The following is a 21,358-nucleotide window of genomic DNA, read 5'->3' on the forward strand; positions in this document are numbered from 1 at the left end:
AAGTATGTTTTTTCAAACGATGAACCCTACATTATTTCATCTGTATAATAAATATATCACGTTGCCTTCGCTTCTCTAGTTTCTGATAAACGCATCAGATGATCTAAAGCTGTTTTTGCTTCGGGATAAGAAGTTGTGAAGTCTGCTAACAACTTCAGCCGTAAATATAGTCTAGGGGTCGCCGAAAATTTCAAGATATCTTGTCTTGATTTCCAGACAAGTAGTATAATTTCAGAATTTCAAGACAGGACAAGAAATATTCTGTCGATACCAAGATTTTTTGTGAAGAAAACAAGAAATCTTGAAATATCTTGTCTAACCAAATAAGCTAAAACGTGTTTATTCGTGGAAAAGATACCTTACATATTTTAACATGAAATACTTATTTCTCTTTATTTTTTGCTATAAAAATATAAATTGAAAATAATTAATGATTATCTTGTTGACAGTCCAATCGGAACCTGGTTTCGCAATTTTTACTTTTAGGCATAGGAAACTATATATTACACTTATTTATGAAAACATGGTAGTTTTTCGCCGTTGGTACCTGTGTCCACCTGAATTTCGAAAGAATAACAGAATTTTTTTCTATCAGTATTGCCACTTGTAGATACTTACCACTATCTTGCATTGGTGAATGCTGTTACTTTTTCTTTTTACTGCCGCTTTCGTAGCTATACGGTTTCACATTCAGATTTAAAATTTTTACTCGCTATAATCGAAGTCGCTTTAGTATGATCATTTTATATTTCCACTAAAACTTACGTTTCTCTCTACTGCTTGTAAAGCCCGTTTGTAACAGCCGAGAATTCTATACCAAATTTTGGTAAGAAAACGGCAGAGATTATTTTGTATGCAACTGACCAGAGGTAATAAATTTTGCTATCGAATAAAATATCATTTAAATTAAAGGCCCGAAATTATAGTTTGAATATGTCGTCAATGAATGGGTTGTCTCATTTCGAACACCCAGTAGAGTTTTGAATAATTGTGATAGATACAGTGTCTATTTACGTAGTATTCACAGTCAAAATATCTTTCCACATTCCACCAAATTCATTCCTTTCGATGTTATATCGAGTATTTTTTCTCAATAAATTCACGAAAAAGCGAAATACACTTAAAAGAGCAAGTTTTGATAGCATGGGATAGGGATGTCAAACAAACGAAAGCTTGAATCTTCGAAAAAGTAAATTTTGCACATTTTCTCGAATATATGTTCTCCTCACATTTGAAAGTCTAAAGTCCAGTTTTATAATCAAATTTTAAAGTCACTTTAAGCTTAAAGCTACTTTCATTTTAACCGCCGGTTTCATAATCAAACCTAAAGTCATTTTAATTTTGAAGCTTCCCTTAAACGTACTAAAAATGACAGTAAAGGAAGCTTTATGCTTAAAGTGACTTTAAATTTGATTATGAAACTGGAAGTAAGTCTGATTTTCATTATGCTTTCTAAATCTGCAGTGAAATATAGTGTGTTCCATGAGAAAAAACATAATTTTTTCCCCACTTCTTTTCTGAGACACCCTGTATATTCAAAAACAAATTGAAAATGTACAGGGTGTTCATGATAGAAACATGAAGTTGGACAAATAGAATTCATCAGAAGATTTTAAAATTACAATAACCTATATTTTTTATTGTTTCAGCTGATTTTTCCTAGCTCCTAGGCTTTGAGATTTGACGGTTATGATAATCTGTCAGAACGTGGCGCATATAACTTTGGTCATTCATAGTTTCCACTTTTTTGCAAATTGAAAATATGTATTTCTATATAAATAAATAGATATTGTTATATGTAGTATATATGTAGTAGGTATGTAGGTATCCAAAAATCTCAAGACAGGGGTATCTAGAGAAATTTCAATTTTCCATATGAAAACATTCTAAGCAGGTATCAGACTACCTATAGCTTAATCCGAATAGCTTTATTGAATTCAAAAGAGAACCACAAATTGTTCTAGTAGATAAAACCTACAAAGTGCAAAAAATTACGTCGCCATGCAATTATTATGATCGAATTAATGAATTCAATCATTTCAATTTTTAAGTAGATTTCAGTAGTTTATAAGGACCTGACAATAGTGCAAACATTGATAACATAACATAAAATTTCAGTCATTATAACAATGTTTACAATTTTTTTTTTCAATACAGAGGATCAATACTAAAAATTCTAAAGCCTACTTGCATGATGCAAGTAGGTAAGTAGGCTTTGGTGTGTGCTTGCAATATTTGCACTATTGTCAGGTTTTCAAAAATTAGTGAAATCTACTGAAATATTCAAATGATTGAATTCGATCATAATTTAAGACCGTTAAGATAAAAATGCGGTGCAACTGTTCGATTTAATTAAAATAACAGAAATTTTAGATAAATATCCTGATTAATAACGATTTTATTGAATATGTATAAGATATGGTAAACGATCAAATAGGAAAAGCCCTCTTAAAAATTAAATCTTCCTCTTGTGTAATCCTAAAGGTGCGAGTAGACGAATCAGCGGTAAATTATATAGTATCACCCTCGAAAGTCGAACAATAGCGCATTATAGAGCAGAGCGGCTGATGGAGAGTCCTCCCTCCCTGCATCTAAGGAACTGCTATAATAGAGTCGGGCATAATAAATACGAGTTCTCCTTTCAAAACTAGTTTGTATATTCCTATTATCCTCAACCATTATAATACGTACATAATACAGTAAATATCCTGAATGTTTCCTGAGTAGGCGGCTCTGCCAAAACGTCAGATGGGAAGGGCGGAGCCAGCCCTCCGATTGGTTGCAGTAACGACTGCGGCCAACCAACAGAAACGAGCACTGTTGCCGACCACCAGATACCGTATCTTTCTCAGAATACACATTGTCGGTCGCTCAGCCATACCGAAGAGTCACGCAGCTCAGAAAAGTGAGGTTACCGTTGAAAAGTTGGACTTTGCAAGTTATGTCATTGTGAACACCATGAGTATGCAAGGTAACGGCGTTGATATGTCCGCGCTCATGTCGCAACACCCTGTGCTTGGTGCCATACCGCCCGCGTTCTTTCTGAGGGCCTCAGAAAGGTATCAGAGAACTCCGAAATGTGCCAGATGTAGGAATCACGGTGTAGTGTCCGCCCTGAAGGGGCACAAACGTTACTGCCGATGGAGGGACTGCAACTGTCCGAAATGCACGCTGATTGCCGAGAGGCAGAGGGTCATGGCTGCCCAAGTGGCGCTGAGGAGGCAGCAAGCTCAGGAGGAGAACGAGGCAAGGGAGCTGGGGATCCTGTTTCCAACCCCAAATCCGGCAGTCGGTGAGCAACCAATTCCCACGACTCCGAACATTCAGCCGTCGAACTCAGAGGTTAATCTGCCTCCTCTGATGCAGAGGAGTCCTTTCGTCGGTGCTGAAGCCTCAGAAAGAACTGTTTCACCTGGTAAGTTCATCTCTTATTTGTTGACTGAGATTGATGTCGCTGAATTCACTATAATCGCTCAGATAATGATATACCAGATATAAGTAACTGATGTGCTTGCACAAATCATCAGTATCTCCATCTCTGAGTTAATATGTATAGATATTTTCAAGGCAACAAGCTTTAAAGAGTTAGGTATCTAGTTGTTGCCTCTTTTGAGAGAAGATTTGGAGCATTATATAGGTATGACATTTGAACATAAACAAATGTAAAAACTATGCAAAATCTTACCTATAACGAGTTAAGTTTGAAAAGGAATAGACGTAACCTTAAATAAATGTTAGGTTCAACGATGTCAAATCTTATGATTCTGATGGCCATCAAAAGTTCGTTGTAATAACTAGTCAATGTGCTACACAGTGATTTTTTATCTTATTGCTCTATAGGCTGTTTTCTACATTATGCCGCTTTGTACATAGCGGAATTGCCGACAAGAGAAGATGCATCCACTTATGTGGCGGCTTCTCGTTCGGCATTCATTCATTTTTTACTTCTCTCGCAAAATGAGGCACACGGTTTTTGATTTTCCTGGCAATATCTTTTATTTCAATTCTAAAATTCATCGTTTACAAGTGTGTACACAGTCTGATTTGCAACTCAAGGCCAGCGGTCGGCACATCCTCCCTATACATTTCCATCGGCTTCTTTTGATGGAAACCGACAGTTGAGCGATTTTTCATCGGCATATCGTCAAAAGCCGACAGTGCCATATTCACATCGGCTTCGCTGATCGGCACGCAGTGGCATAATGTCACTTATTCAGATGAACCATTAACACCTTAGAATTAAGTAAGTATACCAACGTTCCCAAACTTGACACACTCAAGATGGGAATATAAACGTTCAATATAAAGGCTGAATCTTATAATTGTACATTTATTTCAACATTAGATACTTGTGGTCAAAAGGATCACTTTTTTCCTAACTATTATTTCCGATTCGGCGTACATAAAAATATATAGCCATTTTAAGTTTAAATGAAGAGCTATGCCACCCCTGGAAAAACAATATTGGCTTCAGTTCAACATGCAAGCTTAGGTAATCTATGACACTACATTATCTGCAGATCTTTTGAGGAAAGATGCATCCAGCCAAAGTAGGTACCCAATTTTTTGAATTTTACAGATATTTTTTATTTTTGACCGTTGAATTAGGTGTTTAAAAATGGGCAGTTCTCGAGAAAATTTGAAAAATGTTTTCATTTGCGAAAATGGTCAAATATTCAAGTGAGCGTTCAACTTACTCTTAATTTTAAGAGTTGGGTTCTTTGAATTTCTCGTATTTTTTACAGTATGTGCCTAATGGTCATAATGGAGAAACTAGAAGATGTGTGTGGAATTTTGATTTCGAAGAAGATTCATCACATCGATGAAAAATCATATGTATTTCGTAATTCGATCGTTGGGGAGATATATTTTTTCATTATTTTCAACAGCCTGTATCTTTCAACCAAGCTAAATTGGAAAAAAATGATGAAAATAAAAAAGGTTCCGTTTGACCTCAGGAATCTTCTGTCAAAAATTTTAAAATATATGTACAAGAATCACCCTGTAAGCCCTGTATGTATATCAATACATCAACTCTGGTCCAATGTATGGTTTCATACTAATTTCTTATGTATAACATTTTTATCAAGATCAAGATGTTCTTATATGACACAACAAACAGATAGTTTCAGCAAAGTACTTTCAACAAACAGAAGGAACTATGTGATTTTCTTCAATTTCCACTGTTATTGTACGACTAACATACAGGGTGTCCAGATTTAATGGATAATCCTGAATCACCTCATATAGAAGAGCTATTAGGTACTCTGAAAATGAAACCAAAACATTCGGTAGGACTAGTTTAAAATTGTGATGTCAACAGGTATATGTTTATCGTTTTTGTCGAAAATAAAAGCAAAAATTAAAGAGTTAACGGCCGGTTTCATAATCAAACCTAAAGTAACTTTAATTTTAAAGCTTCCTTTAACCCTACTTAAAATGACAGTAAAGGAAGGTTTAAGTTTAAAGTGACTTTATATTTTATTATGAAACTGGACGTAAGTTAGGTAACTAAACAAGGATTCTTCTCTCTGAGTAAATGAAGAACTTCATTCTGGACATTCTGTGTTCTTGTTCCTACGTAGCCTATCATCATTAGAATTTCTATCTTGTCGGTTTTAGTTAACTCCGTCATTTTATTCGATTTTCCTACAAACGCCGTTTCTCATAAAACGACGAACTGATAAATATCCCTGCTGATGCCAGTTGAATCAGATTCCTTCATCTGTGAATGTTTGATGAATATATTTTTCATATTTGGTATGGCATGTGCAACAGCAACTTGATTTATTGAATTCAGTCCAAATGAGAGTCTATCCATGCATGATTGTCATAGTCGTAGTTATATAGTCACTTTCACACCAGTCTTAGCATTAGGTACCTATATATTTATATCAGAATAGTTTCAGTCATTGTTTTAACATTAAACTTTGCATAAATGCTCCACGAGAAAATGGGTTCAATTTGATCTTATTATTAGGACAGTAACGATGATGAAGACTAAGGTAGTGGCGAATATGCATAAATAGATTCTCAAAGACTCGCACTGTATTCGAGGTTTGGTTCAACAAAAATCGGAGGGTGATAAATCAAGTCATCGAACTGGTCGATGTCTTTTCCACAGTTCCTTCCAATTTTTCCCTAAGCTAGGCCCGAGCTTCATTCCTTAGTATGTTGGTGAAAAACGCATATGACCTTGCAATTGCAGCTGTATTCCAATGAATGAATATCACCGTGATCCTCAGAAATTTGCACTCTAAAGTGGTGCATGTATGGTTTGATAACACTGCTCCGAGTAAAACATTGGTCCTTCGAGCCGGATTTATTTTTTCCCAACGGAGTTCATGGGCTGGCATAGAAGCATATAGAATATTCGTTGTTCTATTGCTCTTTTCGCTGGCTACTTCCGTGACCGGTCAGTTGGAAAAATATTAATTGCCGCATCCGCCATCCCAAGAAAGAATCATGCCCGTCGAAGGGATCAGGATAAACATTGTTAACGAAGGCTCTCGAACAGGTCGAGAGGTTTAAATTCTTGAGGTTTCGGTGGCGTGCCTTGGCATTATTGTGAACGCAGTTCGCTAATGACCTTTGTATCGGTTTGAAGAGTCATTAGCGGAAGAACTGAACGAGGGTTGGATTAAGTGATCCCTCTTTCGAGGAGAGTTTAAGGTTGCGAGGTTGCGTGCTGGCACTTCAAGTCGCTTGTTTAAACCGACGGCAGTCGATCCTTGGGGTTGCTGTTTTGTTGCGAGGCTGTTAGATGGAAAAATTTCGAAGGTTTATGTCTTAATATGGGGGTTGTTATCAATAAGATTTGGGCAGTGATTATATCATATCAATAGGTTTAGAACTTTAGCTTTTATCCGTTCCGATAGTAGTTATCTGTTAAAAAATGTCAGTCAAAAGTTTTTACGTTATATTCAGAGTGAGTCTTTGACTCTTACAAATATTTTAACAGTAGATTCCTGAGGCCAAAAGAAACAATTTTTTCCCTCATCATTTTTACCGAATCGCTTCGGTTTGAAAGACACAAGCTATTGAAAAACCATAAGAAAATGTTATTTTCAGTTCTTCAGGATATATTGAAAAATTCTTGGCCTACTATAGAATCAAACGAAATTTCAATGTCAAAATATTTTATTACTCAACATAGTCTCCTTTTAATTGGTGATAAATCGAAACACTATTCAGATGTAAGTACTTTTGTGATTTTAATTTGTAACTCTACATGTTTCGAGCTAATTCAGCTCATCTTCAGGAGTATAAAAATCACATAAGTGAAGATTAGCTCGAAACATGTAGAGTTACAAATTAAAATCACAAAAGTACTTACATCTGAATAGTGTTTCGATTTATCATGGATCTCCCAGATGTTAGGACATTCAATTCTAAACTCCTTTTAATTGGATACATTTATTTCAGCGAACCTGCACGTCTCTAGACCTTTCAAAATAAATGTTTCTTCTTGCTCTGCAAACCAGACCTTCACAGCTTTTATAACTTCCTCGTTGGAAGTAAATTTACGACCTTTTAAACTTTTCAGTTGAGGAAAGAGACGATAGTCGGATGGAGCCAAATCTGGTGAAAAAGGGGGGTGTTCTAGTAATTCGAACCCTAAACCACGAATTTTTTGCATGGCAAAATAAGATTTGTGTGCAGGGGCGTTGTCCTGCAAAAACAAAACACCTTTGGATAGCTATCCGAGTCTTTTCTCTCTAATTTTTTCCCGCAGAGTGGTCAGTAATGTCGAGTAGAAATCTCCAGTTATTGTTCTACCCTTTTCCAAAAAATCAATCATGATTACTCCATGGCAATCCCAAAAGACTGAAGCAAGAACTTTACCAGCAGATTTTTGGACAAGAAACTTCTTAGGTCTTGGGGAACCAGAGTGTCACCACTCCATCGATTGTTGCTTTGTTTCTGGATCGTAGAAATGTACCCAAGTCTCATCCATAGTAACAATTCGGTTTAAGAAGTCTACATCGTTTTCAAATCGAGCATAGATAGAACGCGATGCTTCTACCCTTGTACAGTTGGTCAACATTCAAACATTTGGGGATCTATTTTGCAGCAATTTTTCTCATGTCCAAATCGACGTGAACTATATGATGAACGCGTTCGTATAAAATATTCAATGCTTCAGATATCCGTTTTAGCCCAATTCGACGGTCTGATAAAATCATGTCATGAACTGCATGTTCAAAAATTAAAAAGTATCTGTGAAATTTGAAAAATTAGGTACTTTGGCTGAATACAACTCTGTTTGAAAGATCCACAGATGTGTATTGTCAAAAATTTAGCTAGTTTTTCCGAATTTTTTTATCCAGAGGTGGCACAGCTCATTATGAAAATTTAAGATGGCTATATCTTTTTATCAATGCTGAATCGGAAAAAATGATATAGGAAAAAAGTGTTGCATTTGACCTCAATAATCCACTGTTAAAATATTTGTACGAATCAAAGACTCACCTTGTATAGTACAAGGAAGAAGATACATATCGTGACGTGTTAAATTCCCATCATATTTTGAATCCAATAATTTCCGGTGGTTCATACAAACTCCAATTTCGGCCGAAACTTCTATATACGATCCAGTTTGTTACAGATAATAAAGTGTCCTCTGCAGTTGAGGGTTTCACACCCTGTCCATGTGATAAATTGGAATTGTAATCCAACCCTTGTCGCGTTTTGCTATTGTTCGTATTCACAGGACTCAGAAGTAACCTTATTGTCTCACTGGATATCCGTCACAATATATGGACCTCTGCGAACGACAATTTAACAGTTTTGAAATCGTAAGAGTTAGAGTTAGCCAGTATATGATCACTTTCGGAAGGGATTAATGTATCATTTTAATATGTTTTCTTCTTGAATCTGTATATAGGGTGGGTTTTAGTGAGTAATTTTCAATTTTCGTTCTCCATTAACGTTTTAATTCACCCAAAAGGATTTGTGGTTAATCTTTTCTCTGGTATTTATGTTTTCATCAAATTCTCTCTCGGGGATATGATATATATTGCTTAGTGACGAAAGCCGGACTGAAAGAAAATCAGTACGAAAAGTACTCGCCTTCAAAAATAGCCCACTTTTCGTTTGGAAATTAGTGAGTAAAATGCCTATTTTTGTTCAGCTCGACGAAAAATGGGTTTCGCTATCACAATAGCATCGTGGTTTAAAAACTCATTAGTGAAAATCGTATATTTTATCTGTTTTAAGTTCAATTATGTATTTTCATCAGTTCTTGGCGACATCAATCTCTTATTTGTCGTAGTTTTTTCCATTCTGTTCTTTATGTCTTCGGTTGTTGTTCCTTCTTTTGATATTGTAAATGCCAAATATCTGAATGACTTGCATTATCTGATTTAGATTGTCCGATGTCATCAACTAATAGAGCGTAATATATCGGATTACTTCTTCTGAATCTTTTATTCTAACAACATAGGCCGCAAAAGAAACAGAAGGATAATATGAAAGAAATATGTGGTAGAAACCTGAAATACAAACAGCAACCAAAGAAGAAATTCTCCACTCTTTTCCTCGATGTGAATTTCGCATCTAATCTCTGAAATGAAGACATTTTCCCGGTAAAACGGAGCTGCTGGAAACAAATATTAGAATTTGAAAGTCCCGCATCGACGGGCAAACATTTGCGATCTCCTACGTGTCCTCAGATGTAAATTTTTTAACATTGGCTACATCCATAGCTCGCACTAATTGAAAGTCGGTTTTCAACGTTAGTTTTGTGTCTTTCGTACAGAGCGGGTTTCGCGCAAATATTTGTTCAAGTCTAACGATCGATGATAAAATTTAAAAATCGACAAATATTTGTTCGGAATCTCGGACTATGGTAAGCGTTTCGCTTTTCGAGATCTGGAGGAATATTTGCATTTCTTGGCTGACCACTTTCGTGGTATGCCTCCGCTCTAGTCAGTCCTACGTATGTTTGTGGTTCTCCGACTATCCGCTTCTTATTATGCTCAGATAAAAACTGATTGTATAGATCCACCCTCATTCTTTCTAAATTCTTTGTTTTATACAATTTTTCCTAGAGCGTTTTGTTTTCAAAACATTCACACGATGTGTGAAGTTAGACATTTCTCCCGAAGTTAGAGAGTGCCTAAAATAACGACACAATTTTAACTAGATCTGGAGATCTAGGAGGCCATGAAAATTAGCACAGGATATTTTCAGAGTCATGTATAATTTATCTTGGAGGAAATTTTATTTCTGCATTTTCTTGTTGTTTCACTCAAGATCTACTGTATATCTTAGCAAATTATTATCACATTCTAGACTTTCACCGTGTTTTTCAAGAAGATTCTCACGTTTCAAATTTATTCTCGACTTCCACGAGATACTTTTAATTTTACAATTTATTACACCAGGTCCGCATTTTATTACACTTCTTGTCATCCCCAGTTACCCACTTGTACCTTTTGAAATAGGTAATTATTATATCGAAATGGAATTTGGACCAGAATTTATTAAAAATTTATCAAAACGGAATTCACAAGAAACCTCAAAACGTAACAGTTTTTCTGGAATTCTTCTTGTAGAAAATGTTAAAATTAATCTCACTTTCATTTTTCCAACATTCCAACTTTGTATTCACACCTTCTATTCAGAAGGTGAAAGTTCTTACTCGCCGAAATAACTTTTCACTGGTACGCCTATGTCTTGCTAACAATTATATAGGTACATAATTTTTCAGTTACATTATTGTCGTTGCCATCAAATTTCACAGCCTCGGTAGCCGTGATCGTCTAGTGGTTAGGACCCTACGTTGTGGCCGTAGTAACCCAGGTTCGAATCCTGGTCACGGCAATGTGAGAACATTGTCGCGGTGAGGCAATCCTTTTGAAAAAATTCGAATCATCACGAATTTTTGCGAATTATTTTGTAAACTATCACTCAGAAGCAATTCAGTTGCAATATTGAATCATATAACATTTAATTAATAAACGAAGAAGCATCAACTTAGCGAACCTCAATGTTTGCCTATGTTAATATATGATGAAATGCTATTTATTCAGAAAAATGACGCTTATGAAACTGTTACACGGGTTTGAGTAAAGAGCCACTGTAACGTTAGAGCTAATGGAAAGTAAACAGCATTCCCACTCATTGCGCCAGTGTTTAGAACTAAAATTTTATGATGATCGGTATTTTATGAGTTTGACACTCACTCATTTCATCATATCAATTAACCCACTTCAGAAAACAACTCATTAGACAATAATATTGATGGATCTACGAAATTGCATGTACATATTATAAATTTGTCCATAATCATGGTTTAAGCTTTAAAAATTAAAAATTCCGTAACATTAGTATGTCTTGCATATGCAAGGCTGTACCTACCATATGGTACAGTGTGTCCGAGTTAAACCTTATTGTGGAAACTAAAGGAGCTAGAAGAAAAAGTTAAATACAAAACTTGTCTGAAATCGATTGAACTTTTATTTTTTATAACCCACTTCAATACAGGGTGCCCTGTTTTTTCCCTGTTGGTATCAACTTTCTTATTTTAACTGGAACACCCTATATATTATTGCATTTTTGAATTCCTTGTCAAATTTTAAGGTAATTTTGGATTGACAACCATGGTCCTATATAGCACCGATTCTGAGATATTCGACTTTTTCCTGAAATTTTGACAGCTGCAAATGCACTTTTTCGTTCATATTTCTGAAACTATTCACATTACAGAAAAAGTTTAAATACATTTTTTGCTCATTTTAAACTGCTCGACATGATGAACATTAAAAAAATATAGGTTGTCCTTTGAGAAAATTAAGTTCTGATTCAACTTCTATTTGAATTTTTAACTTTAATTTTTGAAGACCCTCTATATCAGAAAGCTGAACATAGAGATGTAACGTATGATATAATATGTTGACAAGAGGTGGCCAAAAATTGGCTTGATACATTCTTTAGAAAACTATAATAGTATCAGCTATTTTAGTGAGCACCTACAGCTGTCAAAATTTTAGGAAAAAGTCGAATATCTCAGAATCGGTGCTATATAAGACCACGGTTGTTGAAACAAAGTTACCTTAAAATTTGACAAGGAATTCAAAAATGCAATAATATACAGGCTGTTCCATTCAAAATAAGAAAGTTGATACCAACGCCGGGGAAAAAACGGAGCACCCTGTATTAAGGTGGGTTATAAAAAATAAAAGTTCAATCGATTACAGACAAGTTTTGTATTTAACTTTTTCTTCTAGCTCCTTCAGTTTCCACAATAAGATATAGGGACACTTTAACTACTACACCCTGTACAAACTATATCAAGAATCGTGATATCCGCATAAGATATGCGTAAAATGAAGCTTCTAGAGGTGTCCCCGAACCGCCATAACCATAATTCCCTCCAATTCCCCAAGAAAAACCACCAAGACGTCTCTCTCTGAGGCAATTCAACTAATGACGTTATAACCGCAGATGACCCGTAATCGTGACTTAACGACACCGCCTTGGTCTATATTGGAATTGATACTCGTATTTATAACAGGGCGCCTCGCATTCCTTCCTTATTGCGAATTCCTCAAGTATCATTTGCAAGTAATGAAGTGGAGACAGCTCTTTCATGCCACTAGAAGCTTCCTTTCGTTCTTATTTCCACCCTCTTATTTGTTACTAAACGATTCTGATGATGTATCGTTGGACGCAGTTTGACAGGATGACTGTAAACGGGTCATTATTCGGGTTTGGTTACTATTTGACGGACCGTTTCGTTTTATGGCAAGAATGGAAATGAGGGTTCGTGAAAATAGGTGGGATACAGAGGTGTCTTCGACTCGTACAGATATTTTAGCAGTCGATTCTTGAGGTCAAAGGAAACATTTTTTTCCTTTACCATTTTTTCCGAATCGGCTGGGTTTAGAAGATACAGGCTGTTGAAAAACCATAAAAAAATTATTTTTAGTTTTATCTCACAAACGGTTTCTTCGAATGAAATGAATTTCGGAATATAGTTTTTCATTTATTTGATTAATCTTTTTAGAACTCAAAATACCACCCACGTCTTTCAGTATTCTCATTATGACTATTCCGTACCATAAAAATACCAAAAATTCAAAGAACCAAACACTTGAAACTGAGTTGGACGCTATCTGATGAATATTTGAACGTTTTGTTAAATAAAAGTATTCTTCATATTTCCTCGTATAATGCGCCGTTTTCTAGTAATTTCATACTTATTCAAAAATAAAAATATCAGTGAAATTCGAAAAATTGTTTACTTTGACTAAATGCAACTCGTTTTATTGGAGTGTAGTCTCACAGATTTAACTAGTTATTCTGAAGGTAATTTTGTTTTTCCACGGGTGGCACAGCTCATTATGTCAACCTAAAAGGGCTATATCTTTTTATCAGGGCCGAATCAGAAAAAATGGTATAGGAAAAAAGTTTTTCTTCTTACCTCAAGAATCTTGTGAATTGACGAGGAAAGAGTTTCATTATATTTCTGTTGATCGAACTTATGATTTCCGTAAGGCCGCAAAAAACGATACATATTGAATTTGTCATCTTAAATTGATTTTCCAATTCGAAAAATGTTGACGCGTCAATACTGAATGCAAAATTAATTTTTCCACTCCTTGTGATGGAATTTCTGGATTCAGATACCGTCAAAGAGTGATATTTTAAACGTTAGTTGAATAACATTCTCCTAAGTACTTCATAAAGAAATTTTTGTTCCATTTCTTCAAATCGCAAATAGACGCTGAACAATTGATTGATTTTAAGTAGGGGGAGTTCGAGAGACTTGCTCAGTTGCTCAGGTAGGAGACTTGAACCACCTCAAATATTTCAATTCAAATTCCGCGCTACTAGTTTTATTATTGCTTTCATTGATTAATATTGTTTTACAAACGATGAGCCTTTTTAATAATAGTTGTAAAAGTTTCAAGAAAACATCTGTTGAATAGACTAAAAGGGAGTGCGGGAGACTTGACCCATGCTATGATCGGGAGACATAATCAGTGGTCCAAGTTTCCTGCACTGAGCTTAGATAATAGTTGCTTCAAAAAAAGAAAATTGAGTAATAGAAATGAATATAAAAAATATACGAAGGTTCAAAAAAGTAAAACACATCTGGGAAATAAGTAAGAGTGACTCTGAAATAGAAAAAACATATGTATTTCATACGCTGATACATCTGATGATGAAAACCTCGACATAGACAATCGTTGGTCATTGGAAATTGTTTTCTTTCAATGTTTTTCCTGATAAACAAACTTATGGTCAAGTCTCTCTCGTCCCCTGTTCAACTGTCCCATGGGTTAGGGAGACATGAACCAATTTTCGGTTCTTAAAAAAAGAATTTCTGTACTCAAAATGTTCATCTGACCATCATTCTACTATTTATCTATCGTTACATATTGGGGCACGATACCTTCACGCAAAAAAATGAGTTGCTACCATTTGCAGATACAACATAAGTGGCTTCAGAGTGAAAAAGGGTTCGACTCCCCATACTTTTAAGAATGCGAAATATTGGGTATAAGAAAAAAATACATATACAAAAGAAACATACGAAGAAAATAGTGGAATAATTCAATTTTTCTGGAAATATCGAGAATTCAAAAATACTCTCCTGATCGTGAATTTCCGGATTCGTTGCATCAGACACGCCGTGAAAAAAGCTGAAAACGCGATTAAATAAAGCGGAAAAGCATAAGGGGCGCGTGATCGAGCCAAAAGAGAAAAAAAAAGGTTCTCTCGCAACTGAACACGAGAACTCGCCCCATTGGAACATGAAAGACTTTACTGTAGAAATTCGAGTTTATGCGGATTATCGAATAATATCCCAACATTTTGTTTTCAATACTGAAAACTGACCGGAACACAAAACACACGGAGTGACCAGCAGTTTATTTCAGTTTTCAATTGAACCGAAGTACCTAGAGGGACCTCGAGTGGTATTTTTTCGTGCGGCCGAGTTTTTAATAAATTCTCTGTTAATACTTGTTTTGACTGGGTGAAAGGCCCGAGTGGAGCTGGAAAAATGAATCATTTCTCTCTCGGGGGAGAGAGAACACGGTCGAGTGGTTACTTTGTTGGTTGGTCATTGAATTCGTTTCGTTTTGTGTAAATGCTGGTATGCGACTACTGACGCGGGTCGATTTGTTGGTATTTAGCGGGATAAGATGTATCTTTTTTGCTTCCGTTCGACGTCAAACCGCAAATTTGCGAGCTTGAATGGGTTCCTCGGATAGTCCGGTCAATAGAGCATGAAAAAAGGTTTACAAAGGGGAAGTAAAGTACATCCTCTTATGGTTTTGTGTTGAAAGTTGAAATTACATAAGCCATGGTAATTTCAATCCAGCAATAAGAAAATCAGATTCTTGTATGGGAAATTTTGACGTTTCCATTTTATTGATTTTTGAGGAATGGCCGCGCTAGTTCAGCTAGTGCCAGTGAGTACTTTAAGCTATTGAGTCATTCGGGGCAACTGTGCGCACTTTTGCCTTTCAAGCCATATCCTGTTTCAAATATTGAAGCTAGAAAAATTAAAACATATTCATAAGATAGAGAATTTTCTAATCTATAAAAAAACATCAAAAAGCAAACAAACAAAAACGTTTTCTTTCCGCAAAAAAGAATTTACTAGAAGAAGTCGGAGTGCGTTCACATGCCCTGTATTGCGGGTAAGTGTGCGCAGTGCTTAGTGAACCACACAATCAAAACAAATTACAAAATAATGTCATCAATATGTTACAATATTAGAGAAATGCTGTTTATTGTCAATACAGAAGCGCCTTTTTACAAGCAGTGCATTATTGTTCGTGCCAAAATTCTTGGTGAACACAACAGTTGATACATTTCCCTGTTGGTGGCTCTTCATATTTATCTGAACAAATAGGACAATATTGATCGAGTCTTAACCAAGAAAATCAACAATGTCATAATTTATTCCTCGCTGAACTAATGCCCATATAATGAATCTATGCGCACACTTTCCCCAGTAAGCCAAAATTTGAATTGACGTTCTTATAGAGTTGAGCAGCTAAGAGAACCTAAATTTTTTCATTATATATTTAGATTAATATGCCTATGATCGAATGAAATATTGTTTAACACTGCGAGAGACTCGGAACTTGGACCTGGCAGAATGTGCAGAGATGCTAAAAATTAACAAGAAAACTAGTTGATTTGATTGATTGCAAATAAAAAGTTAAAGAAACGTGGCACGGCGCACTCCTATGAAAAACTAATATGGGGATTCTGCGCCCTTGCTTCACCCAAATGAACCCCTCTTTCATACATTGCATAGTCGAGATATACGCAGTGCGCAGTGCGCACACTAAGTACTAAGCAATTCAGTTAAAACACGAATATTATGCGATCAACGAATTCGCACCTTGTGTGTATTGATACCATAGAATAGAACATCAAAAATCGATGTAAGATGTACGGGGTGGGCAAAATTCGTTGCCTACTTAGGGGATCTCGAGAACTATGGCAGCTAGAAGAATACAGATGACACATTCTCGAGCTTTTTTTCAGAGAAACAAAGAATGGTGAAAACTGTTTTTGAATTATTAGCAAAAAATTAGATTTTGACGATTTCGAAAAGTTATCATACCTTTTTTGTCTTTGAAGTTACAGATCTCAAACTTGAACCTTCTACAGGCCTTTTTTTTTACGTAGAATCCCCTAACAGGCACCAAATATTTTTCCATTTCGAAACATTTGGCGAACTTTCGTTTTTTCAAAAGCAAACTTTCAATAAATTTGTTATTTTTGAATTGGAAAAAAAGTTTTGTTCGTAGACTCTGCGTATAGAAGTGACTAAGATGGTTCAAGTTTTAGATCTGCTACTTCAAACACCAAAAAGTTATGAGAACTTTTCAAAATCGTAAAAATCGCAATTTCTGTTTATAACTGAAAATCTAGAAATGATAGGCCGGTTCTGTTTTCAGATTTGGATTAGTCATGAAAAAAGAGATCGTGAATGTGTCATCCGTTCTCTTCGAGCTGCTATAGCTCTCGAGATCCTCTCAGTAGACATCGAATTTTGCCCATCATGTACATACTCGAGCGTGTCAGATGGTTGATTACATGTTGAAAAGTATACATTGTCCTAATCTGACAATTTAAACGCGACGAAAATGTGTGGAAGAACGCTATATTTCCAAAAAAAAATAAAGTCACGTGTACCTACATATTTTCATTCTCGAGTGCGGTGGCTTTTTTCTTATTATGAAGCTAATGATTCAAGAATAACGGAAAAAGTATAATCTGACAGTTTAAGAAATCCGAAACAATATAAATTGACCATAAAGGTCACAAAAATAAGTTTTTTTAATTATCTCATCTCCAAGGCTTCAAATCGTTTTCGCATTCATTATAAAAGTTGTAGAACATAACATTTCCTACAAATTTTGTCTGAAGCAATTTTTTCTACGTCTGAACGTTTTCGAGATATATGGCGATGAATTAGACTGGGATTCTAACATTGAACTTGCCCTTTCGCATGTATATCTAATCTCCTCGGCCTCATCACTCTCTAGCTCGAAAAGGGTTGAGAGTATTTAAAATTGCTTCAGAAATAAAGTTTTTTAGAATTTCATCACCTATCTACAACTTTCATTATGGAAAAACAATTAGAGGTAGGTACAGGAATGAGATATTTAAAAAAAAAATTATCATCTTCAAACTGTCAGATTAAGAAAATATAACACAAAATCGATATTTCCATTAGGATATTTTCCTTGCAGCCGATATTTTCAGTGTAGTGTGGTCGATTCAACATAGATGATAACTGTGACTTTTATTTAACTTATATCTATCATCGGTTATACAAGTTATCAATAGACCTACAATAGTTGAGAAAAAATTAATGATAAACTTTCCCTTCAAACATTCAAATGAACAAAATCCTCTAAACACCAAACATTCCTTTCAGGAAACAAAAGACCAAGGATCAACATCGAAGAATCCCGCACAGAATCAGATTCCGACCAAGAGGAGGCCAAGAGGAGCCGCCACTCATCTCCAAACCCACCCCAAACACACCCTACGACGCAGACTCCCTCCCCCACTCCTGCGGCTAGTCCAGATCCGGACCTGGACGTCGGTGAGGACACCCAGGGCGAAGCTCCGGAAAACTTGTCACTGAAGAAGTCTCCCAGTCCCGAAACGTCGCCACCGCCGACGATGAGCTTTCCTCAGTATCCCCCTTTCAATCCTTTCCACCAGTTTCCGTCGCAGTTCGTCGGACACAGATCTCCCATCGATGTGCTGCTCAGAGTTTTCCCGAACAGGAGAAGAGCGGACATAGAGGCGGCCCTGCAAAGGTAAAAATTCATTTATTTGAGCTGGACCATTTTTTCATCGTTTCTACGACAAGAAGATAATTTTGGAAAAAAACAAAAAAAAATGTAAACTAGTCTTATTATGTTGGAAGTGGCATGACGTCAGCAGTCCAAACGGGAACCAAAACAATATTATCTACCAGTCTCTGATACAGTGTGTCAATGTCAATGTCAATCCCCAAAATCTCAAATGGGAAGGGGGGCTTGAATTTCTGCATTTACTTTCAATTCTTCTATACAGGGTGTATTTGAAGGTGGGGCTTATTTATTACAGCAGGTAGAACTAGTCAAAGTGAAGCGTTTCACCAAAAGTCACCTATACAAAACTTTCAAAATGACAAAGTAAAAAAAAATTAAATTGATTACTGAAATATATCCTAATACGACCCTAGACCGTTTGTTAACTGAATTATCGCAAAGCAGTGGGAAAAAACTTATCTCCTGATTCGACCATGTGGTTTCGTTTAGGATATTGGCTCGTTCTATATTTACGTGGTAATGAAAATGGAAACTAAGGATTGCCGAATTGTTGTCATTATTTTTTAGTAACACGATTTTATGACTTGGCTTATTTCGATCCAACTGACAGAAGAGACTTGAGACACAAGTGTAAAAAATAGAATAATACTTCAAAATCTCACCAATAAAATTCGTCTAAATTATTCACGATGGGCATCACATTCCAACAATCGTCGTAAAAATGGGATGAAATGGGGAACATCATAGCACTTTTTCAACATAACTTACATAAGCACTTTCAAGAAACTGCCCCGATTTTCTTCACTTTTTTCAACCTAAATTTCACAATACAATAATTATGATTCTCTCAAAAGTGACTTAATGCATCTAATACGATGAACTTGGTACTGAACCATTCATTGTTCAGCCATATGTTTATGTTTTGTTTCGTTTTTGCGATGCTGGAGTCACCTTCCAAAGTCCCGTACTCGAAATTCAATGAAATTTTGTTGAACTTCTAGGGGTTGTATTTCGGCCATCTTGGATATTTTATGTAGACAATTTTTGGTTAAACGACTTATTTTGATGAGTTCTACCTTTTGTCAAAAAAACCTCACCTTTGAAAAGCTGTATACGAGTATTTCTGGGCTGTGTTTTTTACACAACTAACCTTGAATGTCCACAGAGGAAAAAATCTAAAGGTGTTAAGTCTGGGGAGCATAGTAGCCATACTGGCGATTCAATTTAAGCTCAGAACCTTTCTTTGGTGCAGGTAAATATATCCAATGTCCTCTGAGGACATTGTCACCTCAGGAAGCACGTTATGAGAATGGGTCTAGCAAATAACGACGAGAGTAGATTCTGTGGGGAGAAGGGCCAAACTCCAGAGCACCTGGTGAAGAAATGCTTCGCCATTGCCAGCCAACGCAAAAATGCTTTGGACAAGAAACTTGTAGAAGTGAGAAAGTAACCTCCCAGATATTAGAGTTGATTTTAGAACACTAGAACTGGATGATGAGATCAGCTCTGATGGAGGGCACAGTAGACGTTAAGGTCTCAGGTCTCAGTGCAATGAAACCTCTTTTAAATCTACAATCTAGTTTCTTCAATTTAGTTGAAGCTATTAATATCAATCAGATTGAGAAAATTGTCGGTTGAAAAACAAATCGAAAGGTGTTGGCAACAGAAACTTTACGTTTTGACAAGTTTTGTTAACATTTCTGTGGCGGACACGGTTTTCAAGTCAGATCTATCATGTGTAGATGGCTACCAGCTAGGCACACAGTAAAAGATAGAAGAAGAAGAAGTCTGATCTAACAGCCGTGACGTAATGCCATTGCTAGAGAAAACATAGTATAAGACTCTTCACCAATGACAGTTATAATGGCTTAGGAGCTAGACGGTTATATCATTTATTTTCATGCATTAAACTCTAAAAGAACTGGAATGGCATCTCGATGCAGGGAAACTGAGGAAGACTGAAAGGGAAGATGTAGAGCAATCTATCTCTCTCTGCGCTCTGTCAATTGGTTTATAACGATGTAAACAAAAACAACCATTAGAAAGAGATGGCTTGCTCTACATCTTCCGTATCAGTTGGACACACTTTTCGTCGTATTTCGGTACCTAAGAGGCCCTTCCACTTCTTTTAGAGTTCAATGTTTTCATGTGAGGTTTTTCTAAGATACTTTCTCAAGTTACTGGTCGAGAATGAACCATCTGGCTCCAACTTATAAACTGGCCATAGATCAAGACCAAAATCTCTTCATTTTGAGCACACATGATCGTTTTGTTTCAGATCCAAGGGCGACGTTCTTCAGGCCATGGAGTTCATGGTGACCGGCGGCACGGAAGACATCTCGACGCCTTCCGCCTTCTCCCCCTTGGGACCCCCGCCCAACTTCCACAGGTTCAGCCCCTCCAGGAGATTTCTATCTGCACCCTACGCTGGCACGGGTTATCTTCCGACGGTCATCAGACCACCTCCAGAGTACGCCCTACCCCTCGTGGGAGCCGTGCACGACATGTACAATAGCGAAAAAATGACCGCTTCCTCGCCGGGTTCGAACACGGGCTCGGACAAGACGTCCTATTCGGAGTGAACGAGCAGGTACGTTGCCAGGAGTTCTGAATGCTAGTCAGGAAGGATGCAAACTGATGAGTGATAGGGGTAGGTTCTGGGCATCTTCACGACGTTGTCGATCCTTCGATCTGGATCTGAGTTTCTCGAGTCGAATATTCTACGGTTGGTGGAAGGGTTTGAAAGAACCAACTGCATAGATGAATTACCAGATTTTCGTGGTTCCTATGTTCGTGATTCCAACAGAAATCGCGCGTTTATCGCTGAGGAGGTCAAGCTTCAATGTTCCATAAACTTCTTGACGTCGAAATCTTTTTTTTCATAATGTAAGTGCAAAATTCTGACAGGTTGGGGACGGTGCAAGTCCTTACGTCACTTCATTGGTTGAATAAATAGATATATTATAGCTCTTATCTAATTACCATTTTATATTTTATGAAGGAAAGCAATCTATTTATTTTCGATCTCATCAATAGCGTACCTATACGGA

At 36.4% G+C, this 21,358-nt stretch overlaps 1 protein-coding gene and 1 non-coding gene across 2 annotated transcripts; both read left to right on the forward strand.

Moving 5' to 3' along the window:
* Positions 1 to 2,887: 2,887 nt before the first annotated feature.
* LOC123307797 (doublesex- and mab-3-related transcription factor A2-like) lies at positions 2,888 to 21,138 on the forward strand. Its single transcript, XM_044890235.1, has 3 exons — positions 2,888 to 3,415; positions 17,921 to 18,311; positions 20,587 to 21,138. The coding sequence occupies exons 1-3, from the start codon at positions 2,959 to 2,961 to the stop codon at positions 20,888 to 20,890; spliced, it is 1,152 nt and encodes a 383-aa protein (XP_044746170.1). The 5' UTR covers positions 2,888 to 2,958; the 3' UTR covers positions 20,891 to 21,138.
* Positions 10,756 to 10,827, forward strand: Trnah-gug. The gene has a single exon. It is a non-coding gene; the product is annotated as a tRNA-His (tRNA).
* Positions 21,139 to 21,358: the final 220 nt, after the last annotated feature.

This window comes from Coccinella septempunctata, chromosome 2, assembly GCF_907165205.1.
Source record: "Coccinella septempunctata chromosome 2, icCocSept1.1, whole genome shotgun sequence".
Taxonomy (NCBI): Eukaryota; Metazoa; Arthropoda; class Insecta; order Coleoptera; family Coccinellidae; genus Coccinella; species Coccinella septempunctata.